The sequence below is a fragment of the Cyclopterus lumpus genome, chromosome 10, assembly GCF_009769545.1.
Source record: "Cyclopterus lumpus isolate fCycLum1 chromosome 10, fCycLum1.pri, whole genome shotgun sequence".
In the NCBI taxonomy this organism is placed as follows: domain Eukaryota; kingdom Metazoa; phylum Chordata; class Actinopteri; order Perciformes; family Cyclopteridae; genus Cyclopterus; species Cyclopterus lumpus.
The window spans coordinates 8,108,335-8,129,290 of NC_046975.1; the positions used below are offsets into that span (position 1 = coordinate 8,108,335).

The window sequence follows — 20,956 nt, forward strand, 5'->3', positions numbered from 1 at the left end:
GACGCCGTCCCTCCATTCTAAATGGTCGAGGACGGGGCTGTCAAACTGTAACTGTAACACTGTATAGATGTAACTACTCTCGAACATATTGTTAAATTACTGCCTTTGCATTTGATTATTGTTTATTCAAGTGTAAACATATTTTATATGCCTTTATATAAATGTAAACATATATGTAAGTACATTTACTATAGTACATTCTCTGTTTTTATAATGTAAATCCATTTAATTTAGGGTTAAGAAACCCCCATTACTCAATCAAAGATCAAACACACGTTATTACATTAACTTTGTTCAAAGCTTTTTTGTCACAGTTGAGAAGGACATAACTCTGGTTCAACAAATAATTGTGAGTTGCTAGGAACATGTGTGACAGATGTGGTCCGAGGCAGTGGTTCTCCACTGGTCCGGGGAAGTTGTTCTCCACTAGTTTGGGGCAGTGGTTCTCCACTGGTCCGGGGCAGTGGTTCTCCACTGGTCCGGGGCAGTTGTTTTCAACTGGTCTGGCTGTGGGACCCACCATCGCCCCTGAAAACGAGGAACAATTTCAACTTCTCAAATTGATTAAATGAAAAGATGGTGCAGTTTGAACGTGAGATATAATATTCCCTTTACAGTCAATTAAAAAACCCAAAATGCATTTTAAGGACACAAGGTAATACAACATAACGATTCAGTAACGTCAGCCTTTTTAACAGACTCAACAGTGCTTTCATGCACAAACATTAAATAAAAAAGTCAAACTACTGAGAAGACTCAAATTATGTAACTTTTGACTCACTCACTGAATCTTGAGTAGCAGCTTTTATCCACAAACTCAAAATAAATCAAACAAAAAGTGCAATTCAAAAAGATTCAAGTATAGTAAATTAATGTTTCTTCTGATTACCTTATCGGTAGGTATAAATACTGAGAAACATTGTGCTTTAAAGAAAATAAAGCAGCACTCACTTCAACCTGAGGTCACTGACATAGACCTGAATTAATAATGGGAGAACTGGGGATGTTTTTAAATACAAAGTCAATGCACAGACACATATGGATGCGAATAACGTGTACAATTGTGTGTGAGATGCGCCTCCTGACATCACTGATGTCATACCGTTGTTGAATCAGAAACTATGGAGGATAAATTGATAGTCTAGAAGCTGCGGTCATCCAGACGCAGTTCCTGGAGAAGCTGTGTGCAGCTACGGATAACATAATATATAATATTAATATTATTGTATGTTGTGGAACCTCCACAAGCAGAAATAGTGGTTATTTCTACCATGGTGGACGGCGGAAATAAACTGTTTCCATGGCGATAAGCCACGCCTCCTCTCCAGCGCTTCTAGCGCGAATGAAGCAAATGATCACAGTCCAGCGAGTAAACTCACGCGAGTAAAGCAACGCAAACTTGTACTGATATGTCTTTCAAGCTGTCGCGAGCCACATAAAATGACGTGGCGGGCCCGCGGGCCTTGAGTTTGACACCCTGGTCTAGGACGTTATAAAGTAGTTGTAGTATTTATACTATCTATTCACCAGGAGGGGCTTCCTAGCTCAATTTGGACGAGTTCCATACCTTAGCATCATAAGTATTTAAATCAATATCAGTTATCCTCAAATGTCGAATTTTCATTAAGAATTACTTCAAAAATAGTATTTGGTCATATATTCGTTTAATTTGTTTTCTTGGTTGTGGAAATGAACTCTAGTTGCACCAAAGGAAATTATCTTAATTATTCTATAGTCTACATTTAACCAACCATATCCTATACTGACTAAGGGTTGTTTGACAAGCCACCAAATATCAAAAATATTCAAAGTATTTTAAAACCAGAAAAAAAGCAAAGCAACTCATACTGCTTGAGTGAAAAAGTAAAACCCTTTGAAAAGCAAATATTGTAAACATGACATCCTGTTTTTCAGTTAAACATTTTTTTTTATTTCATGGAAATACAACATCCTTTGCAGGACCATTGTTGTACACTTTATATTCTTTTTCTCCACTTTTTTGTACTTCAAAACATGGTCACTTGTACAACAATATCATACACAAAGCCTCATGTCACAAATGGAGCCATTGATGACAATAAATTACACTTGCCATGCTAAGGTTTTGAGATGATACATTGGTACCTTCATTTGAACCAGATTAACCTTTAAATTAACAATACGTCGGAGTTGAATAAATATGATAAAAAGACACTTGAGTTACAAAAGAAAGTTTGTTCATTCAAAACAGAGCAGAAAAAGATCACAGGGCAGTTTGGGGAGGGTTACTTCTTAATAATTCCTTTGTTTTCCTTCATAAGAAAAAAAATAAAAATAGGGAAAAATTTTGCATATTTTGATAACACTGCTAAATCTAAAGCAGAAGTCCAACAATAGTAAATACTGGCTATATTTAATAAACTGCCCTTTAACTATAACTGACATTTTAGTTATGTGTTTTCCTTTATTTGCAGAGTACTGTATAGGTCTGCTAGACCAACATCATCCATTCACACTCAGAACAGGTTAATCTAGTACAGCACTGTCTTTATACAACCTAGAGGTATTTCTAATCTTGTTTTGTTCTTTTTTTAACTCTTGAAAAAACCAACACATTTACCCAGATGAAGATGAGTCCTTCCCAAATTGTAAATAATATCACTGTATTCATGTACAGAATATAAAAAAATTATTTCCGACAGACAAAAGAGAGAGAGAAAAAAAAATAAAAATATTACAGTTGATGAGGTTTCCAGCCAGTAGTAGAGAGGCAAGTATACCACGGATGTGTAAATTAAAATATTAATAATTAAAAACAAAAACAATTACAACACTCAACACTTCACTTAGTTAAATGGTGAAATTTACAGCGGAACTTGTAAAGAATAAAAATGTGTCAAGAGGAAGCAAAAAAGAAACATGTGGGGAGATAAATAAAAGCAATATAAGAATACGATGGACTTTCATTCCTTTGAAAGCAAGCAGGTGAAGAAGTATATAAATGCATCAAGATGATAGACACTGTGGACCATGAACAAGGGCAGACCAGATCATCATACAAATGAGTGAAGCGTTAGCAATGTATCACGATGAACAGGTTCTGGTCACGCATAATGGTAGCACGGGGTGTACTGATGCCTGCGCTCGCACGATTAGTAGCTGTCGTAGCACTTAAGAGCACCATGTTATAAGATATCTATATAACTTAGAAAATTAGCTATTTCCTCGCATTATTTAGTCTTTTATTCAAACATTGTTAGATTTACTTTAGCCTCGGCTCTCGATTGAAAATTCTGAAAAGGCGTTTCTGAGTCCCAGTGGCCGGGACTTCAAACGAGTGGCTCCAGATCATATGATAGAGATACTCTTTTGGCATTTGTGTCAGTGGTCCAATCCACAGGTGTGCAGCGGAAGGAATAAGACGAGGCATGCATGAATCTGAGTGAGGGCCACACAGATAGTGAGATAAAAAAAGAAAGAAAAAAGGTGTGAATATAACTCTCCCGCCTCTGGCCTGGTCCACTTCTCAGGGCTAATTAACGCTTCAAGGATTCAAAGACAGCTATGTTTTAGATCGAGGAACAGTTTGAGAGGATCTGTCTTTGGATTCTTAAAGCCAGTGTGGAGCCATCGTGGCAAACTACACCCCCACAAGACCAGGAAGAGGCAGACATTTGAATCACAGCTATGTGTTTTGTGTGTGTGTGTGTGCGTGTGTGTGTGTGTGTGTGTGTGTGTGTGTAGGGGGGGGGTCTATTTCAACAGGTGGTAGCCAGAGATTGGTGTATAGGAGGTTGGAAACAGCGAACGTGCTCCACAGTGGAACTGTCCGTCTCCACCGCCTTCATGTACTTGTTGAGGATGGCAAAGATCTCATTGTTGAGGATCTGGTACTTCCTGATGCGGTCTGCCATCTTCTTCAGGGGCTGTCAAGAAAGAAAAAAAATACGGCAGAAGGAAGAAAAGAAAAAAGAAAAAAGAAAAAGGATAAGTCGGACAATATTAAGAGGTGCGAGTAAATGTAGCGGATCAAAGTTTACCCACCACATTCTTGATGATCTCATCCTTGCCGTCCTGTCTTTGGACTTTGAGCAGATGGTAGCAGAAGTCAAAGAGGTCAAAGCGGCGCTGCTGTCCCAACAGCACAATGATGGCACAGCCGGCCCAGTTCAGCCCATCGCCGAAGCACTGCCTAGTATGCAAGGCACGCAAATCACACCAGTTCTTTTCACATTACAGTGAGGCAATTGGCTCATTTAAGACGCGTCAGCTAAATCAAATGCTATTCAGTGCACATTTCCATCAAGTAAAATGTGGTTGAGAACTTGTGACAATATTAGTCAGTATTATTGAGCAACAGTATCTGAAGTCTACCGTACAGTGTTTCTATCAGCTGCTGGTAGAGACAGGGAAGGGGTCGACAATGTGGGGAACAAATGTAACTCAACTCTTTTTTATTTTTTCTCTTTCTGAAGTAGAAAGTGGTAACATGATGACTGCTTCGCCTACGGCAGAAGGAACATCAATGTGGAGAGAATCAGTTTCCCTTAAGCTTTATGACATCTTCTTTTTCTACAGATGTCAACTTTTCCAACTAAGTTATGAGTAACAACCATAGCAATGTGTTTTTATATATATATATATATATATATATATATATATATATATATATATATATATATATTCCTACTGTACACAAACCAGCCAGGTGCCACTTACTCTGCAGTAAACTCATGTGTGCCCACAGGGATGCAGTAGACAAACTGCATGGCGCTCCACAAGCGGTGGAACTCCATACACTCGTCAACATGCATGACGCCGTTGGTGGGCGGAGGGCCGCGCCACACCCCATCCTGCAAGAAGCTGCGGATGCGCGTCAGGATGACCTCGAACATGGAAAGGCCGCAGCACAGGCGCTCCTTGGTCAGCAGGTCCCCCTCACGGGCGATGGCAATTTGCTGGTCAAAAGAACAGCCGGGATATTTCATCATTATTGTTAGTATTTAAATTTGAAGAGCTCATTAAGTATTATACAAAATACTCGTGGGAGAAATATAGCGTTTGTGTCTGTCTGCCTTCTTAAAGACCGTGAGGTTGAACTCACCTGTGGGGTTCCCAACCTCTCAATTAGAGGCACGAGGTGGAGAGGGGCGTACTTGGCTTCCAGCCTTTTCATCCTCACCTCCAGACGCTCGCCCTCTACATAACACACAAACACAAGGAGGGACAACAAAAATGACACATAAGCCAATGGGCTTATAGGACGAGTAACACTTTCCTGTCTTTTTGACCCATCTGCCTTGCATTTAGTGCCTCCAACCCTTTTGTATACCTTTGATGTAGACTCTGGGCAGAATGTTCTGGAAGGGGGCGGCATGAAGCAGGTCACACACTTCCTCCTGGGACTAAAATTGAAGCACAACACAAGAAAGGGTCATTTGAATTCAAAGAACACCATCCACTTTGCTTTATGGGCACCTTTAGAGCATGCAGGTAACCATAAGGCAATGTTGTTTTTAAAAAACACCCCCAAATACTCCCAAGCTGAATTTCTTAACTTATAATAGCTTTTTAAAGCATATTTTCAAATGTTCAAAGTCATAAGAACACTGCCATGAGCTCCATATTCTGACGGATTGCTCATCACTATCGTCAGCTTTATTACACAGAGCAGGAGATAAGATAACAGAATGGGTGTGTGTATGTTAATCAAGCCATGGATGATACATCCATCACAACATCAGATCAACATCAAGTTCACAGCCATTTTAGTAAACCCAAACAGTCAGTGCGTTAGTGGTGTTCTAGCTATGTGAGGGCATTCTTAATCATCTGAGTGGTTGTCATGGTGACAGTTAGTTAGTTAGTTAAGACAACAAGATATCAATCTAACTAAATGCAGAGAGGGAGCACCTTGAAACCATAAAAAGGTGATGAATGAAAAGAAGAGCCATGCACAGATGAAAAAGAAAAGTAACACACACACTTACAGGTAATCCAAACCAACATGCGCACAAACACCCAATACACACGCAGGTCAGTACAGTAGACAGAAATGGTGAAGAGCGTGAGAGAGTGCCAGCTGAGTAGTGTTACGTAGTCAGGCATCAAAAGAGAGTGTGAGGAAGAAGTGCAGAGCACCGGACTCCATCAACAACCAACCGGAGACACGTCACCACCTCTTCCATGGAAGACATTCAAGATGCTGCTTGACTACAGCAGCCAGATGTTCTATTATTTTACGTATGAGATTTTCTTGAGAAAATGTCTGTCTTCAAATACATACACTTAAAAAGTAGTATTTTCATGGAATTCGTGGTCAAATAAAAAAAGGTCAGTAAAAAGGCCTCTTTGCTCCCATGGCTGGTTGGAGGTGAAGCCGTTTGTGCCAAACTAACACTGCAGAAGAAGGAGAAGAAAAGAGAGAAACACAGCAGCCCAAACCAACAAGAGATAGAAGAGAATAGGACATTCCAACTCTGTGTTATTTTAAGATAAAACCTAAATCCTTACCACCTGCGGTAGTTGCCAGCGTGGAATGAAAAATAGAGTTGCAGTTCAGAAAACAGAAGATCAAAAGATCGAACACACTCGGGGCCACGGGAACTGGGGAGCCTAGCGGGTTTCTGCCCGTCGTATTTGATTCAGGATGTAAATTCACATCAGCAATTGGGCAGAAACCTCCAGGCACCCGGGTCATTGGTCACCCACAGATTACACATCACATCACACATTGGTGGAGCCTGAGCACTGAACATGCTCTGGCACCACAGAGGGAATTAACACTGGAAAGGTTGGGAAAGCAGTGGAATAAAGGGGGGGGGGAGCCAGCTAATATGGGACAGAATAATAATACATACTGTATATAACAATTTCAAAACATACGGTTTCATGTGGTGATATATAGAAAGAAGGGAAATGAAAACTGAAGGAAATGTCCCACCAGAGCTTGCTCGATGAGCAGGCAGAAGAGGATGGCATTCCCCACCTCCCTCAAGCTCTGGAACACGTCTGTCTTCAGCTCAGCATATTCAATGATATCCTTGAGCTGATGGTGGAAGAACTCCAAGATACCTGCAATGGAGCAGCCATGATACCTTGTTAAATTTAAAAAATAAAATAAAAATCTACTATTGAACCTTCTTTTTGGATTTCCTACAGGCGAACCTGCAGCTATGCAGTAAGCGGCTGCTAATACCTCCTTATGTCATTGATAATCTACCGCTACCTGGATGAATCTGTGAGAAGACAGCGGGTCTACCCTGACCCACATTTGGTCCGAGCATCAGGCCGAGATCACAGGCAGTAAGCCAGGTACAGAAATGAGTGTACAGAACATAAATAATCTACAGATTACCGAGCGCTCCTCGTACGGATATCCCATCTGACTGACCTCTCAGAGGCAGGCGAGGCAGGCAATGCTCCGAGATGCAAAGGAAGTTGGCACAAAAATAGAGCATCTTTTACGCTTTTAAATAGGACGCTTCTGTGTGCCCGATTTGAACGTTTCTGTTGACGAATAGATATACTTTATAAATCGAGTGTATTTTTTATTTTTTTTAAATCAAAATAGATCACCTATCCCAAACGTGATTACCATTGCAGCAGAGTTGCTAATTTCCCCGAGACTGTGTCCCCAATCGGCTCATTTTAGACCCCTCCTCACTGCTCGACAATGCTGGCTGTTTGATTCCTGTTGATGCGGTTTATACGTTGTCCGCATTTTTCTACTGCTGACTCTGTGCTGCAAATGTTCAAAACTGCAGCTCCAAGAAATCTTCTATTTCAGTAATGGCTCCAAGTCCTGACTAAGCTCAAAGAGGTAGCATGTGCACAACATTGGAGACTGTTGGCAAGGGGGGGGGGGGGGGTTGAGCTCGAATTTAAATGGCATTTCATCAACTGGAGCAAAAGATACCCGATTGCCCGACGCTGTTCTGTTTTCAGATAAATGACTTCATGCCTTTCTGTCTTCAACATGTCCTCTACCCTTCTATGCATCTCAAAGTAATTATCAGACTAAAACCGGATGCCATAAACTGAGATAACCCCACATGCACTGCATTAAGGTTGAGGTAAGTCAGGTTGTGAACTGGGATGTGATGACTTGAGTCTTAGTTTTGGTTTTACTCTTTGTTATTGTCTGTCACTGTTTTATGTTGTATGTCTGAAACTTTGTTTAATGTGCTACTGCTGTCTTGGCCAGGACACTCTTGTAAAGGAGATTTTTAATCTCAATGAGGCTTTTCCTGGTTAAATAAATGTAAATAAATGAAATCAAATGAACTGGAACAGTGGAGACTGTGGGCTCACCTGGAGAGCCATACTCGTGGCGCGGAAGGCGGCAGATCTTGGGCATGACTTCGATCAGGGTTTTCACGTACTGCAGGATGGTGCCCTGTAACTGCAAAGTGACACGGAAGATAGAACAGGCAAAGGGAAGAGAGGGCACAAAGAAAGAAAACATCACTTTAACAATCCAGCAAACTGAGGAAGGAAACATCTTTTTCGGGGGGGGAAACGAAGATAAATACCAGGCTCTTGACAATCTTGAGCAGCTCCTCCATCACCACAGCGATGCCTTGGTAACCAAGGAGACGGCAGATGGTCTTGAAGTGGGGCGGGCCCACAAAGTTTCTGTAGGAGCTGTATATGTGGGAGTAGGCAATGTTCAGAGGCTGAGGAGAGAGGAAGAAACGGGAGACAGAAGCCGTGTTAATCTGGACCAGAAGGCAGACGGGTTTTCTATACAATATAATACCAGAATCTTTACTGCAAAATCAAATTTGAGTCATCAGTGGCACCCTACCTTGGACCCATACAGGTAGTAAGGCTGCACGTTAGCTGGCTTGTCTCTTTGAGGCTCCTGGGTGAAGGGAATGGCCGTACGTACAAAGCTGTAGAGAAAACCTTGTTTAAAACCCAAAAGGAGAAAAAAAACACACAAAAAAACAAACAAGCCTATTATCAAACCGACCGGTTGGTGGATCCGTTGTAGCAGTAGTTGGGCAGGAAATCGAAGTTGAGCTCCCAGAAGACGTGGAGAGTGATTCGCCCGTAGGGAGCGGAGACGTTGTGGTTGGCCTCGCGGAACATGGCGTCGAAGCTGTCCAGGGTCATGTGCTTGCACAGGAGCCGGTGGGTTAGTCTGTTGATCTCCAGCAGCCACTCCAGCTCCTGGTGGAGGAGGGATACAGGGATGTGTATGAGGATGGGAAGGGGGAAGCCTCAGCTTTATTAGTGCGTCCAGTTTTTGGCGTGTGTGTATATCATCTTACCACTATGGAAGTGAGGTCCTCGCTCTCGAAGCGGCTGATGGCGTGGTCCAGGGACTTGTACATCGCTGCCGAGATCCTCTGGGTGATCAGACGGTTCAGGTCAATAGAGCGACCTAGCAGCTGCAGGAAACGGGAGCGATGGTCAATAGAACACAGTAGAAACACACGGATAAAGTTGCCAAAAAAAGGTGCACGAGCAATGGAGGACAAGATTCCACCGTACCTGCACGTGTCTCTGTTTGAGCAGCGTCTCGTAGCGGTTTGATGGCGGGTACGGGATGATCACGCCATAGTTTTTACACTCTGCCCTGAAGCGCTTGTCTAGGAGGACGCTGTGAAACACGTAGCATGTGGTTTTACTAGATGAAGTTTGGGAGGACTGCTACAATATCTGCCACTAATTCCAAACGTAGAGAGAGAGAGAGAGTCACTTCTCCTACTGTACCTTCCAGCCATTGCTTTGTAGTAGGCAAATATCTGATCCGCTAACTTGTAGACAAACTGGTCAAAGCAGAGGTTTACCTGCGATCAAGAAGAACGCTTTGAAAATAACAGCAACACTGATGCATTTCAATTTGACTTGTTTTCAAGTGATGGTCTTAAGACCGTACCTCGGCCTCGATTTCGTCATAAAGGAACTGCTTCTTGAACTTGGTGAGAGCGTAGTAGCCACTGTCGTTGTACAGGTCCAGAGGATACAGCACATATCTGGGGGAGGGGGAATGGTGGTTATAACGCAGGGACAAAGACACAACGCGGGTTACGGCGGTGGGAGTTTTGTCTTACTCCATCATGGAGGGCTCCTTGGTCTCCAGGATGTGGTCGGTGAGGATCCAGGGCATGGACATCTCAATGGGGAACTGGATCCTGCGACCCATGGTGAGCTCCAGGAAGAACTCTCTGAACCACAGCTGGGACAGGTCGCAGCACTGCTGCAGGGCCTCTGGACCGACGAAGGACACACACGCACACACACAGGGAGCAGAGGAGGGGGGAGTGACTTCAAATGTCCACAGGTCTACATGCATTGCCACTTTGATTGCTTTTTCCAAGAGCTGTTCCCATGTGACCTTATTTCTTACACTATCCACGCCGAAGGTTTCTAACTCACCGCTGAAGTTGAGCAGGTGTGTGAAGAAGAAGGAATGTTTGTGGAAGTCTTCGATGGCCACCACTATGGGTCCGTCCAGGCAGCTGCGGAGAGTCTTCTTAGATCCGCTCTTATCCGCTATCAATGATTCCAGCATGGTGCGCACCATGTACAGCTGCAGAGGGAAGACAAAAAGGTCAAAAGACTCTTAAAACATCGCTCGCAGCACATGTCAGGGTGCTAATGAAATGAACCATTGGGAGACATTTACCACCACATCATCATTCAACATGACTCTGATTATACGTATACATATAGCGCAGAGTTGATTCAAGAGAGGAATTTGTACTTTTTTGTGAGGAAAAGGAATGTGGAAACGATTTTTAACCTTCAGAATAAAATCCTTGAACATAAACAGAGTTATTTAGTGAAAACATCACAACAGCATTCCCGTATCGGCTTCTCTCTTCAAGCATCTATTTCATGTCTTACCTGTGTGCTGGAGGGTCCGACAGCCCTGCGGGGCACTTTGATGTCAAATCCACCTTTTGGGTCCTTCTCGCCCCTCAGGCAGGGGTCATTTGGGGGTTCCCTCACCCCATCCCAGTCACACACAGTCTTACGAATGGCCTGAAGAACACTGCAGACGCGGAAAAACAGATTATTAAAGTGCTTTCGGTCTTTAGCTTTAGCTTTGATGTTCATTTGATTAAATCAACATTGTGTGCGTTTACCTAATGAGGACGTTCTTCTTCTTGCGTACAGCCTGGCGCAGAGGCTCCCTGAGGGTCATCTGGGCAAAGTCCTGCAGCGCTGCATAGATGGTATTCCTGATGGCCTGGTTAAACACCGACTCCATCCGGCCCATCAGAACCTACACAGTTCATTACACCAGCGCTGGGATTAGTGTGAACTCAGTATTAAAGGAAAACAATGTTTGGGAAGTACACCTATTGACCTTTTAAACTCTGATGTCTTTCTATTGAAAGGCGTCCAGGCATTGTTTTAAAACATAAAACATTCAGCTCTGAATAATAATTTGTGTCTCAACAAAATGTTCCATTACCTAGTTAAAATGCTTAAATAACTCCTTCTCCCTCCTTTATAAATGGGCAATCTAAGAATAGATATTCCATTTTTATGCTAAGCTAAGCTATCCTGCTTCCAGCTCTTGCTTCATATTCAACAGACACACTTACGAGTGCGCTTTTGGTCTTCTCATTGAACCCTGAGCTAGAAAGAAAACAAGTGCATTCTCCAAAAATGTCAAACTATGTATTTAAGGGGAACAATGGATGACATCAAAGATGTTTGGTGTATAGCTTCTCATGTTACAGATACAATGTTCTGACTGCGTTCATAAATATGTACAGAAAACATGTATTTTTGACCATCCGCTGCTGAACGCATCCATAAAAGAGCGACTCAACACCCGGCGGTGTTTTACCTGCAGCCCTTTGATCATGGCAATGACCTCCACCAGGGCGAACTTCTCCTCGCTGGTGTAATTGTACCGCGTGGCCCGTTCGTACTCCTCCGCTGTGCCTGGACAGTCCTTGTTGCAGAATTTATCCGTGGGATGGACCAGCTTCCAAGAGTACTGAAATTGACAGGCAGAGCTATAAATAGATCTAACCTACGACGGTCAATTTCAAAACCACAAAACCTTTCATACCTAAAAAAAAAAAAAGAATGCCCCGGGCATATTGACAAGCGTGACTCCCCCCCGCCCCCCGCCCTCCACACACACACACGCACACAATCGACTTACAACTTCCATGACGTGCGTGCTCCACTTGGACAGCAGCTGCAGACCCCTCAGAGCGAGGTCGAACAGCTCTCGGTACTCCTCGTCAGACTTCTGGCTGTCCAGGCCCGAGCCCGTCACCACCTCGCTGTTGCTGTAGCGCGCCAGCTCCGAGATGAAGCGGATGTGGTCCTCCCTGATCTGCACCATCTGCTCGCACAGGTTGTACTGTGGCGAGATGCTGCTCTGGGTGCACGTCCACCTGGGCACAAAATGGGGAAAAGGTTGTTTTTTGGGGGGGGGTGTTCAGTTGGTCAAGGATTGATGGTTTTGTGCTTCAGGGCATCTCTGTACACTTTGTGTATATCGAGGGCCTGACATCGTCCTCTTACTTGGACTTGTTTTCTTCGTAGTGGGCACTTGTCTCAATGTAGCGAGACAACTCGATCTGCATGTCTCCGAATAGTGGCACCACCTGAAGCTGGACAGCAAAAGCTCACACTCAAGTCACGCACGCAAACACAACTCTGGATGAAAGAGATGCTGAAACAGAAGAAACCTTACTTTGAAGAACTTGTCGATCTTGCTCAGGTTGATCCTCTTTTTGGCATCCAGTTTATAGATATTACTCACGTTCCCATCCATCAGGTACAGCCCGAAGCCCATCACCTGACACACAGAGAGAGGTGGGTTTTATTTCTTTACACTAGCGAGGGACGTTTAGCCAGCTAAAGATCCCACTACTGACTGTTCTAGGAAGGCAGCAGGAAAAGATGCGTGTACCTTAAGCAGCATGTGTTTCTCGCTGGGTGTCAAATACATCTTGTTCTCGTAATAGTCCACACAGATGTTGACAATGTCTGCCAGAAGCTCCTCGTAGCCAGGAATCACCTCCAACTGTTGTTGCAGGCACTACGCACAAACAGAGAAGGAACAGCAGGTCACGTTTGCATCATTTCATCTACAGTAGTTTCTTCAAAAAGAAAGAAAGAAATAGGCTTCAAAGCCTCAAACGCAGCAAACAGTGACATCTTGTGGTTTGCCAAATGTATAACATCCTACTCGGAGCACCACAAGTCCTACATAGGGAATATCATTGCTGACATACAACCTTAAAGCACCTCATTGGTGCGGTGCTTTTTATCTTCATGGGTGATATTCATGTCACATTGCATACGAGTTGCAATGTGATGTGATGTGAGAGTGATATTCATTAAATTAAAGTATTAGTTTTATCACACTGGACTGTTACTTCGTATCAGATGTGAATGTCCTCACACTTATGATTACGTCTGTCTACTGCCAGAAAGGTATTATTCTAACAACCTGGGGTTCGGAGTCTCACTCAGGGAAACTCCAACCCAGCAGACAGGAGGAACGGGGGATCGAACCCGCCAACCTTGTGGCTTAAAGAAAGCCCGCTCCCGCCTGCGTCAGTAAATAGCCCTCTCGAGAATTGTTAAGCTTTTAAGTGTCTTAAAAAAAGGCGTTTTTTATCAAGTGGATTAAAGAGACCACAAAACGTCTTCGTGGCCTTGTTGTGTTCGCCACAGAGCTCATTTTCTGCAATATTCCAGAATACAATGAAAAAAGGGAACCAGTCTGAACCACTCTTATTACTTCACTATACATTACATAGCAAACAGTTGTTTGCTGCTATGATAAAGCTCTGAATATCAAATTCAGCGCCTTTAAGTTTGAAATATACTGCCAGTTTAACAGCCGGTCAGACCCTGAACACGCAGCCTTGAAACTAAATGTCTCTCTAATTAAAACAGCCGTGGTCACACATCTTTACACCACGCGTTGTCAAGTCCGCACACCAACCTGCGTGATCCTGTTGTGGTTGGCTAAAAACATGGAGAGGTTCTGGGACTCCTGGATGGACTGAGGGTCGGCCATCTTCCTCAAGAATTGAGCAGCCCTGGAGGCAGACGAGGAGAGAGAGAGAGAGAGACGTGAACTTGGCTCGACCTAAACCGCTCTACATTCCCACTGCCTTCGACCTGTGGTGCGCTACCTTTTGTAGGCCGAGTGATCGTTCTTGACGCTGCACTTCATGTTCTTCAGTTCGTCCAGCACCGCAAACATGTTGATAAATTTGCCCAGAGTGAGCAGGTAGGCCTCAGACACAAAGTCCTTCCTTCTCTCGGCGTGACACAGGCGCTTCACTTCGCTACAGAAACGTTCGATGGCTTTCCGCTGTCGAGACAAGGAAATCCGGATGTACGGAATTGTTAGAATGAAAAAACTCTGGAATTAAAATGTAAGTCTTCATATTAATTAAAATGTAAGTCTTCATATTAACCCCCCCCCCCACCCCCCCATCAGGCAGCCGGGTCTTACCTGGAAGTACATGAACTTCATGAGCTTGGTGACTTCAGGTTCCAACACCTCCACCGTTTTCTCATAGATCTCGACTCTGTTGGGCTGCTCGTTGCATTTCACCTAGCAAACACAAGAGGGCGCCATCAAACGGCTTGATTTTGCATCTTTTTTTTTTTCTTCCCACCCACAATAAAAAGTATCACGTTTTCTTGCATGTATAATAAGATGCAATTGTCCAGTTTAGGGAAATCCTATTATGTGCAATAATGAAGTCGCCCAGGTAACCGATATTTACCTGGGGAATGGCTCTGGAGCAGCTCCTCCAGGTGTAAAGCATCACAGCATACTCATGTCCTTCCTCCAGCATCTCATTCTGCACAAATCATACAGACAATACCAATGCACAGTTACATCAAATATTCAATTGGCAAAAGCCTGGAGTGGTTTCCTTTATTTCCTTGCATCTCTTTGAAAAAAAGAGATGCAGTAAGAACACTTACTTACCTGTAGTGATCTGTGTTAATCTGGATTGTTTTGGTGTGAGCTGTTTAGTTTTGGTGGAAACTATATCTTGTAAAAATGTGACATATGATGTAGAAAGAAAATAGTTCCTCAACAAAAAGGTTGGTGAATAATGTTGAGTAAGTGAGTCATGATTTCTGGAAAGAAACATTGCTGTTTAGCAGTTTTTTAATGTATTGTTTGGCGCTCTGAGCACCACGAGCCATTACTTTCAAGAGAATACTCGCATCTCTCCGGCCGATATCTCGGAGACGTGTGTATTTTGATTTTGGGATGACCTGTCCCTTTAAAAAAGGCACTTGACAGTACAAATCATCTCACATATTCCAGGATGAATGGGGCTTGATGAATATTTCAGCAGGGGGAAATTCCTCCTCATTCAGAAGGAGGGCGAGACAGATTTCTCAATTACTCTGGCTAAAGAGAGCAGTGACCTCAAACAGACCGACAACCTCAATCACATTAAATAAGGTTAAAAAGACGCTACTTCCCCTCTTCGCCAGTCAAATCTCACTCTCCACTCATTCCCCATCAGGGGAAAGAGGTTTACTGGTCCATTGCCTGCCAGTGTGTAAAGGGAGGTGTGCGTCTATGCGAGTGTGTGTGTGTGCATGTGTGTGCCCTGCCACGGGCCTCGCCAAATCCGAACAAAAGAGCCAAATGATAATCAATTCACAAAAACTACAAGGCTCGCTTTAAGGGAGTGAGGCTGCTTCCCACAGTCGGCTTAGTGTTCACTGAAAGGGGAACAGCAACGATTCAAGACAGACAAACAAATATTGATTCAACCAAACAATGTGATGGCAAGTCCATTCTGACAATCTGGAGCACATTTCTCACCATGCTGGAGTGGACTGTAGCTTGCTCTATATAACGGGCGATGCCGGTCACAAATGCATTCCTGTCCTCGAAGTTGGTGTCAAAGTTCGCCTGCAGAGGGAGGGAGAAAAGAGTGAAAGACGTGTGTTTGTGTTTGTGTTTGTGTTTGTGTTTGTGTTTGTGTTTGTGTACCTGGTACATGATAGAGGAGGGAGGGGGCTCGATGCATGGCTGCTGGTCCGGGAGAGGCAGCTCCTCCAGCAGGTCCACATTGGACAGGGCATCCTCCAGGGTCACGTGGGTCGTCATGGTAACAAGGCGTCACTCACACACAACACCCAAGTCTGAGAGAGAGAGAGAGAGAGGATATGAGATGTGCAAACAGGACTTAGTCTGCAGGTCCGAGGGGATCTGAGGGGCTCCAATTAGAGGACATATCGAGTGAGTACAACGAAACACGGGATGGAAGTACCAACTAATTAGCAAGTGAACAGAGAAGTTGAAACAGTTCTCTAAAAGAACGCGTCTAGACTCCACTTCCTCCTATGAAACCCTGTTCGGGCTGTGCGGTGGTGCAGCGTGTCTGTTCACCCCGCACCTGTATCCTCTCACATTCGCTCTGGGGAAATGAAGGGCAGAGGCCCCTCGCGGTTTCCTTCTTACCTTAGTTTTGTTTTTTAAGTGCACAGTTCTGGAAATGTCATTGATCTGAGAGAGTGTGTCGGTGACTGACATTTGACAAACAAAAGTACTGCTGAACTGCACACGTTGCATCGATTAAAATCAATATAGGGGTGGTGTATGAACACAGACTGTGCATGCACCTCCTCTTCTTCATTATAAAACACCAGCCCAGCAGTGGGTGAAAAAGCAGCGCGTATGCACCCACCCGTATATCATGTGCCTCTCGGTAATGTGTGTTTTACGTCTGACCTGGCAGACAGGGCTGACAGGGCCGATAATCAGCTTAATATTCACAGCCAGGGAGAGAGCTCGGCTTCAGCCGAGAGGGCCAGGGGCCAAAGGGGAAAGAGGCAAACGGGGCCGTCTCTCTTCTCCTTGCCATAGGTGGACAACAGGCTTGCCATCATAGTTGTGTTGCATCAAGCTGTGAAATTGTTGAATGGATATCAGTCATTTCCCATTCAATACTGTTAAAGTTGGGTTTATGGTGTCTCACATAGTCAAAATGTTTTTTACCTCCTGGACGTCAGACGCAAATGAACAGATGTGACCAACAACACGATGACAAGAGTCTGCTCGTGGCTGGCGTGGAGCTGCACTACTTACAAACCTCCTCCGCCGCCGCCTGCCGAACAGTCAGAAACACAGGGCTGTCGACCGAGCCCACTCACGCAGGCGTCATCACAGGCGGCGAGCAAAAAGGGAGGCGAGTGGAGTTTCCTGTCACATCAAACTGTCTGAGTTAGGCAACACAGAGGTGATATTTGCATGAGGTTCACCGCCGGCCTTGATTCCAAAATTCATCACGAACGTGTCATGGCACCTCTAATGAAACTTCAGTGAGCGTCACTTCCGTGTCTTGGCACAGAGAAGACGGCAATACGATGAATTCATTGAGGCTGACTGGATTCTTATGGTCGAATCTATGCCGTCGTGTCTGCCATTATGTGCACAATTGATATTGCCAAATTATAGTATTCTGTGCTCATTGTGGCAAGCAGTACCACTGGCATGCTGGGAGTTGTAGCGCTATGCAGAAAAGTGTTTGTTTCTGCTCAGTAGAGATGAAGATGGGACTCATTCTGACAAGTGTGAAAATCAAATAAGCGACAGACCTGCAGATCTGAAATGAGATGTGTGCACGCGGATGAAGACCTGGGCCCCGTGCTGCTAAAACTTTGGGATGTTTAAGTTGTTTTAAAAGACTGTATTCCCTGTATTCTTTCCATCGCTGTGACTATACAACCTGGATTCACACACACACACACCCTCTGATGCTTTGAAGACTCCGCTGGTTATTTTTAACTCTTCAGCTTATAGAAAATGTAACAAGCAGCTCGCTACAAGGGGTTCTGTGAGGCAGACAGACATGCTCAGTGCTACTGAACTCCCATCTGTGCTCGGGAATACAGACGGGGACTGAAGCCCGGGTTGGCTGAATAAACTTTCCCACCCTGTACCCGTCTCTGTTCAACAGTTGGTTGGTGTGTGTGTGTGTGTGTGTGTGTGTGTGTGTGTGTGTGTGTGTGTGTGTGTGTGTGTATCATTCACAAAGCAAAGAGCCCCTTCATTCCCTTCTGGACACTTAGTAACCAAGCCGTGGGCCTGTTTCACACCGGAAGGACCAAGTGAGGCCACACAAGACAACTTTTTTTGTTGTTTTTTCCCCCCCAGAAATCCCATACAATAGCACTTGAACATCCATTATATGCACGGCAAAAATGCCCTGAATCTGGCATTCTAGCTAAAGCCACCATACATGAAGAGCTTGGGTCAGATCTCATGACAACGCTAAACCATGAGGATCACGGGGCTCTGAGGAAGTGCTCAAAATATTACACCTAAAAAAGAAGAATGAGGAATGAGGTGGAGTATGAAAAGTACCAAAATAGCAGCATTTGTAGAAGAAAAAGCTTGACCACTATTTCCGTGTGCGTGCGTGTGCGTGCGTGCGTGTGTATACAATACATCTCGTCTGAGAGAAAGACAGAGTCAGAGGAAGTGTGTCAACTACAGGGTCACACCACTCAGAAGGAAGTCCCCCTGAAGGCTAGTTTTGTAATATATATTCATCCTCACAATGAGATGGGACCCGATCGGCGTGGAGGAAATCTTTTGGACGAGTGCTCACACACACACACGATGACATACGGCACATTCCCTGACACACACACACACACACACACACAGTCAACACCGGTCACATGTGTGTTCCAGCAGCGTCTGTGCGGTCCACAGTGGTGTCCCCCTCATGCACACGACGCGGGCCTGGCTGCGGCATTCGACGGGCCGATTGTCATTTCAGAGACAAGCGCCGCAAAAAAAACCTGCCGTTGTCTCATGATGACCCCCATGATGTCACTCTCTACTTTTAGAAGCCAACAATGACCATCACACACACACAAATGTGCACATCAGCCTGGCTCACATGACTGAATTTGACAGATAGGGAGGACGGTAAAACAAACAACATAAACGAAACATCACCCGCCTTAGGTTTTCATAATTGTTTTTGTCATAGTTTGGTGGTGCTTATGATAGTGTGCCGGCGCAATACTTGAAACTTATGATATGTAACAAACTTACCTCTATTTCTCTTTTCTTTCTTGGTTGGTCGGTTATTTCGGTCTACAGGCCTTTGTCTTTCTGTCTTTCTGTGTCTCCATTTGCTCAACTGAAAACAGCAGCATCATCACCATCCGCTGCTAATGGCTGCTTATGAGGCAATAGCCACGTTGCAGCTTCTATTAAAAAGGCACGGTATGTAAAGACAAGGCCACTATGACGAGAATAAATCCCACTAGCCGTGTCGTGGGGATATGAGCAGGGCTGAAAAAAGAATGGGCTATTTTCATTATCGAGGGCCACAAAATGTTCATCTCAGAGCTCAAGACGAAAGTCTTCAAATGTCTCGCTTTGGTCCGACCGACGGTCCCAAACCCCAAAGACCTTCCACTGACAATGACATAACACAGAGGAGGGGGAGGTAAAAGCCCTCACACCTGGGAACCCGGAGCTACTGAATGTTTTGGGCACGTTTGCTCGATTAGCGATGAAGCCTTCTCCACGGATCGGCCAATCAATTCATCATTAACAACGAGGGGGACGTACCTGAAGAAGGAATGGCACAATTTACCCCTCTAGAATCTCCTATTTACCCCATCTAACCATCTCTCCTCCTGATGGATTTTAGACTATGCAATAAGAATTGAATTGATTAGAAATAATAAGAGTATTTGTTTTCCATGTACTATGGATCAGCATCAGCAGCATCCATAGCAAGTCATTACATCACTGCTTGCTGGCACACATATTTACAACTCAGCGACGCTGCAACAAGCAGCAGCAGCAGCACGTTCACATTTCAGGGATAATTTCAGGGGTAATAATCACAGGATCGAAATGGGATCCGATGGAGAGGTCGCGCGCTCGATGCCGAGACAGTGCTGAGACGTTTGTGTGGAACGGAAGTAGGTGAACCTGTCATTTGTGCATCCAAGTCACAGGCCCGCCTGCCATGATGGCTGTGAAGACGTCTGTAACGCATTGGCATGGTGTGCCCCGATGGCCGATGGGTCTAGAGAGAGAGAGAGAGAGAGAGAGAGAGAGAGAGCGAGAGAGAGAGAGAAAGAGAAAAAAGGGCGAAGAGAGTGAAAGCGGTGGTTGTGAAATCGAGCCTGCTTGAAGCATCAAATATATATATATATATATATATATATATATATATATATATATATATATATATATATATATATATAAACCGGCTGTTATCGGCTCAGCCTTAATTCCCCGCGACCCCTCCTTCATCGGTGCACTTGCTACACAGGAACCCTCTCCTTCACCCCACCCATCTCGGTGCGAGCTACGATGCCGATGGTAGCTAACGGGGATCCCATTCATGTGTCAGAATAATTCCGCGACAAGAAAAAAGAAAAAAAAAGCCCCCCACACACACACACACACAGGCGCGCACGCACGCACACGGGACGTTCAATCCGGGTCACGGGGCGATCGGGTTTATATCTGGTATTTGTGCACGGAGAGAGCTCAAGTAACGGGGATGAAGAGAGAGCCCAGCCCTCCAGTGTCTCCAGCCATCATCACCACCCAGCGCACATCCTCTGTAGCGCTGCGGCTCCATCCATCGCTACATTAACCACTTACCTGTCAATTGCATGTCCGTCCGGCGATAGCCAAAGACGGGCGGACGGTGTCGCGGTGTGCGACGGAGATCCAATGTTTGATGATCTTCTCTTCTTTTTTTTCTCTCTCTCTCTTCTTCTTCTTCTGTGCCGATTGATGCTCTAGTTTCGCCCCGCTCCTACCCAGAGCTAATCCACCCCACACAAAGAGCAGAAAATGGCTGCAAGTGCATTTTCTTAAAGGGACAGTCACGGCAGAGGATGGATGATGGCGAGGCCCCCCTCCGACATGTTGATTCGAGTTATTTGAGTTTTTGTTAGTACGTTTTAAATGTATCTTTATTTTAATTTAAACCTGTGGAGAATG

The 20,956-nt window shown here is 44.5% G+C and overlaps 1 protein-coding gene across 2 annotated transcripts; it reads right to left on the reverse strand.

Moving 5' to 3' along the window:
• Positions 1–1,911: 1,911 nt before the first annotated feature.
• cyfip2 (cytoplasmic FMR1 interacting protein 2) lies at positions 1,912–20,794 on the reverse strand. 2 transcript variants are annotated; one of them, XM_034543185.1, is made up of 30 exons: positions 20,612–20,794; positions 15,956–16,107; positions 15,785–15,874; positions 14,718–14,795; positions 14,441–14,542; positions 14,115–14,296; positions 13,922–14,018; positions 12,878–13,006; positions 12,659–12,763; positions 12,487–12,575; positions 12,119–12,356; positions 11,795–11,947; positions 11,082–11,221; positions 10,840–10,987; positions 10,369–10,522; positions 10,044–10,200; positions 9,869–9,965; positions 9,703–9,779; positions 9,481–9,589; positions 9,258–9,377; positions 8,957–9,156; positions 8,789–8,876; positions 8,514–8,657; positions 8,293–8,383; positions 6,923–7,053; positions 5,312–5,384; positions 5,084–5,178; positions 4,699–4,937; positions 4,024–4,171; positions 1,912–3,905 (listed from the first exon to the last, which is right to left on the reverse strand). In XM_034543185.1, the coding sequence occupies exons 2-30, from the start codon at positions 16,070–16,072 to the stop codon at positions 3,738–3,740; spliced, it is 3,759 nt and encodes a 1,252-aa protein (XP_034399076.1). In that variant the 5' UTR covers positions 16,073–16,107; positions 20,612–20,794; the 3' UTR covers positions 1,912–3,737. The 2 variants fall into 2 exon arrangements, with proteins under 2 accessions (XP_034399076.1, XP_034399075.1); XM_034543184.1 differs by having other exon boundaries at positions 1,914–3,905; positions 12,487–12,569; positions 15,785–16,107.
• Positions 20,795–20,956: the final 162 nt, after the last annotated feature.

Coding starts and splice junctions, on each gene's coding strand:
- cyfip2 (XM_034543184.1), bottom strand. CDS start 16,072: ATGACGACCCACGTGACCCTGGAGGATGCCCTGTCCAATGTGGACCTG. Junction 11,948..12,118: donor GCACGCACGTCATGGAAGTT/GTAAGTCGATTG, acceptor TGTCAATTTCAG/TACTCTTGGAAGCTGGTCCA. Junction 9,378..9,480: donor TCAAACAGAGACACGTGCAG/GTACGGTGGAAT, acceptor CGTTTCCTGCAG/CTGCTAGGTCGCTCTATTGA.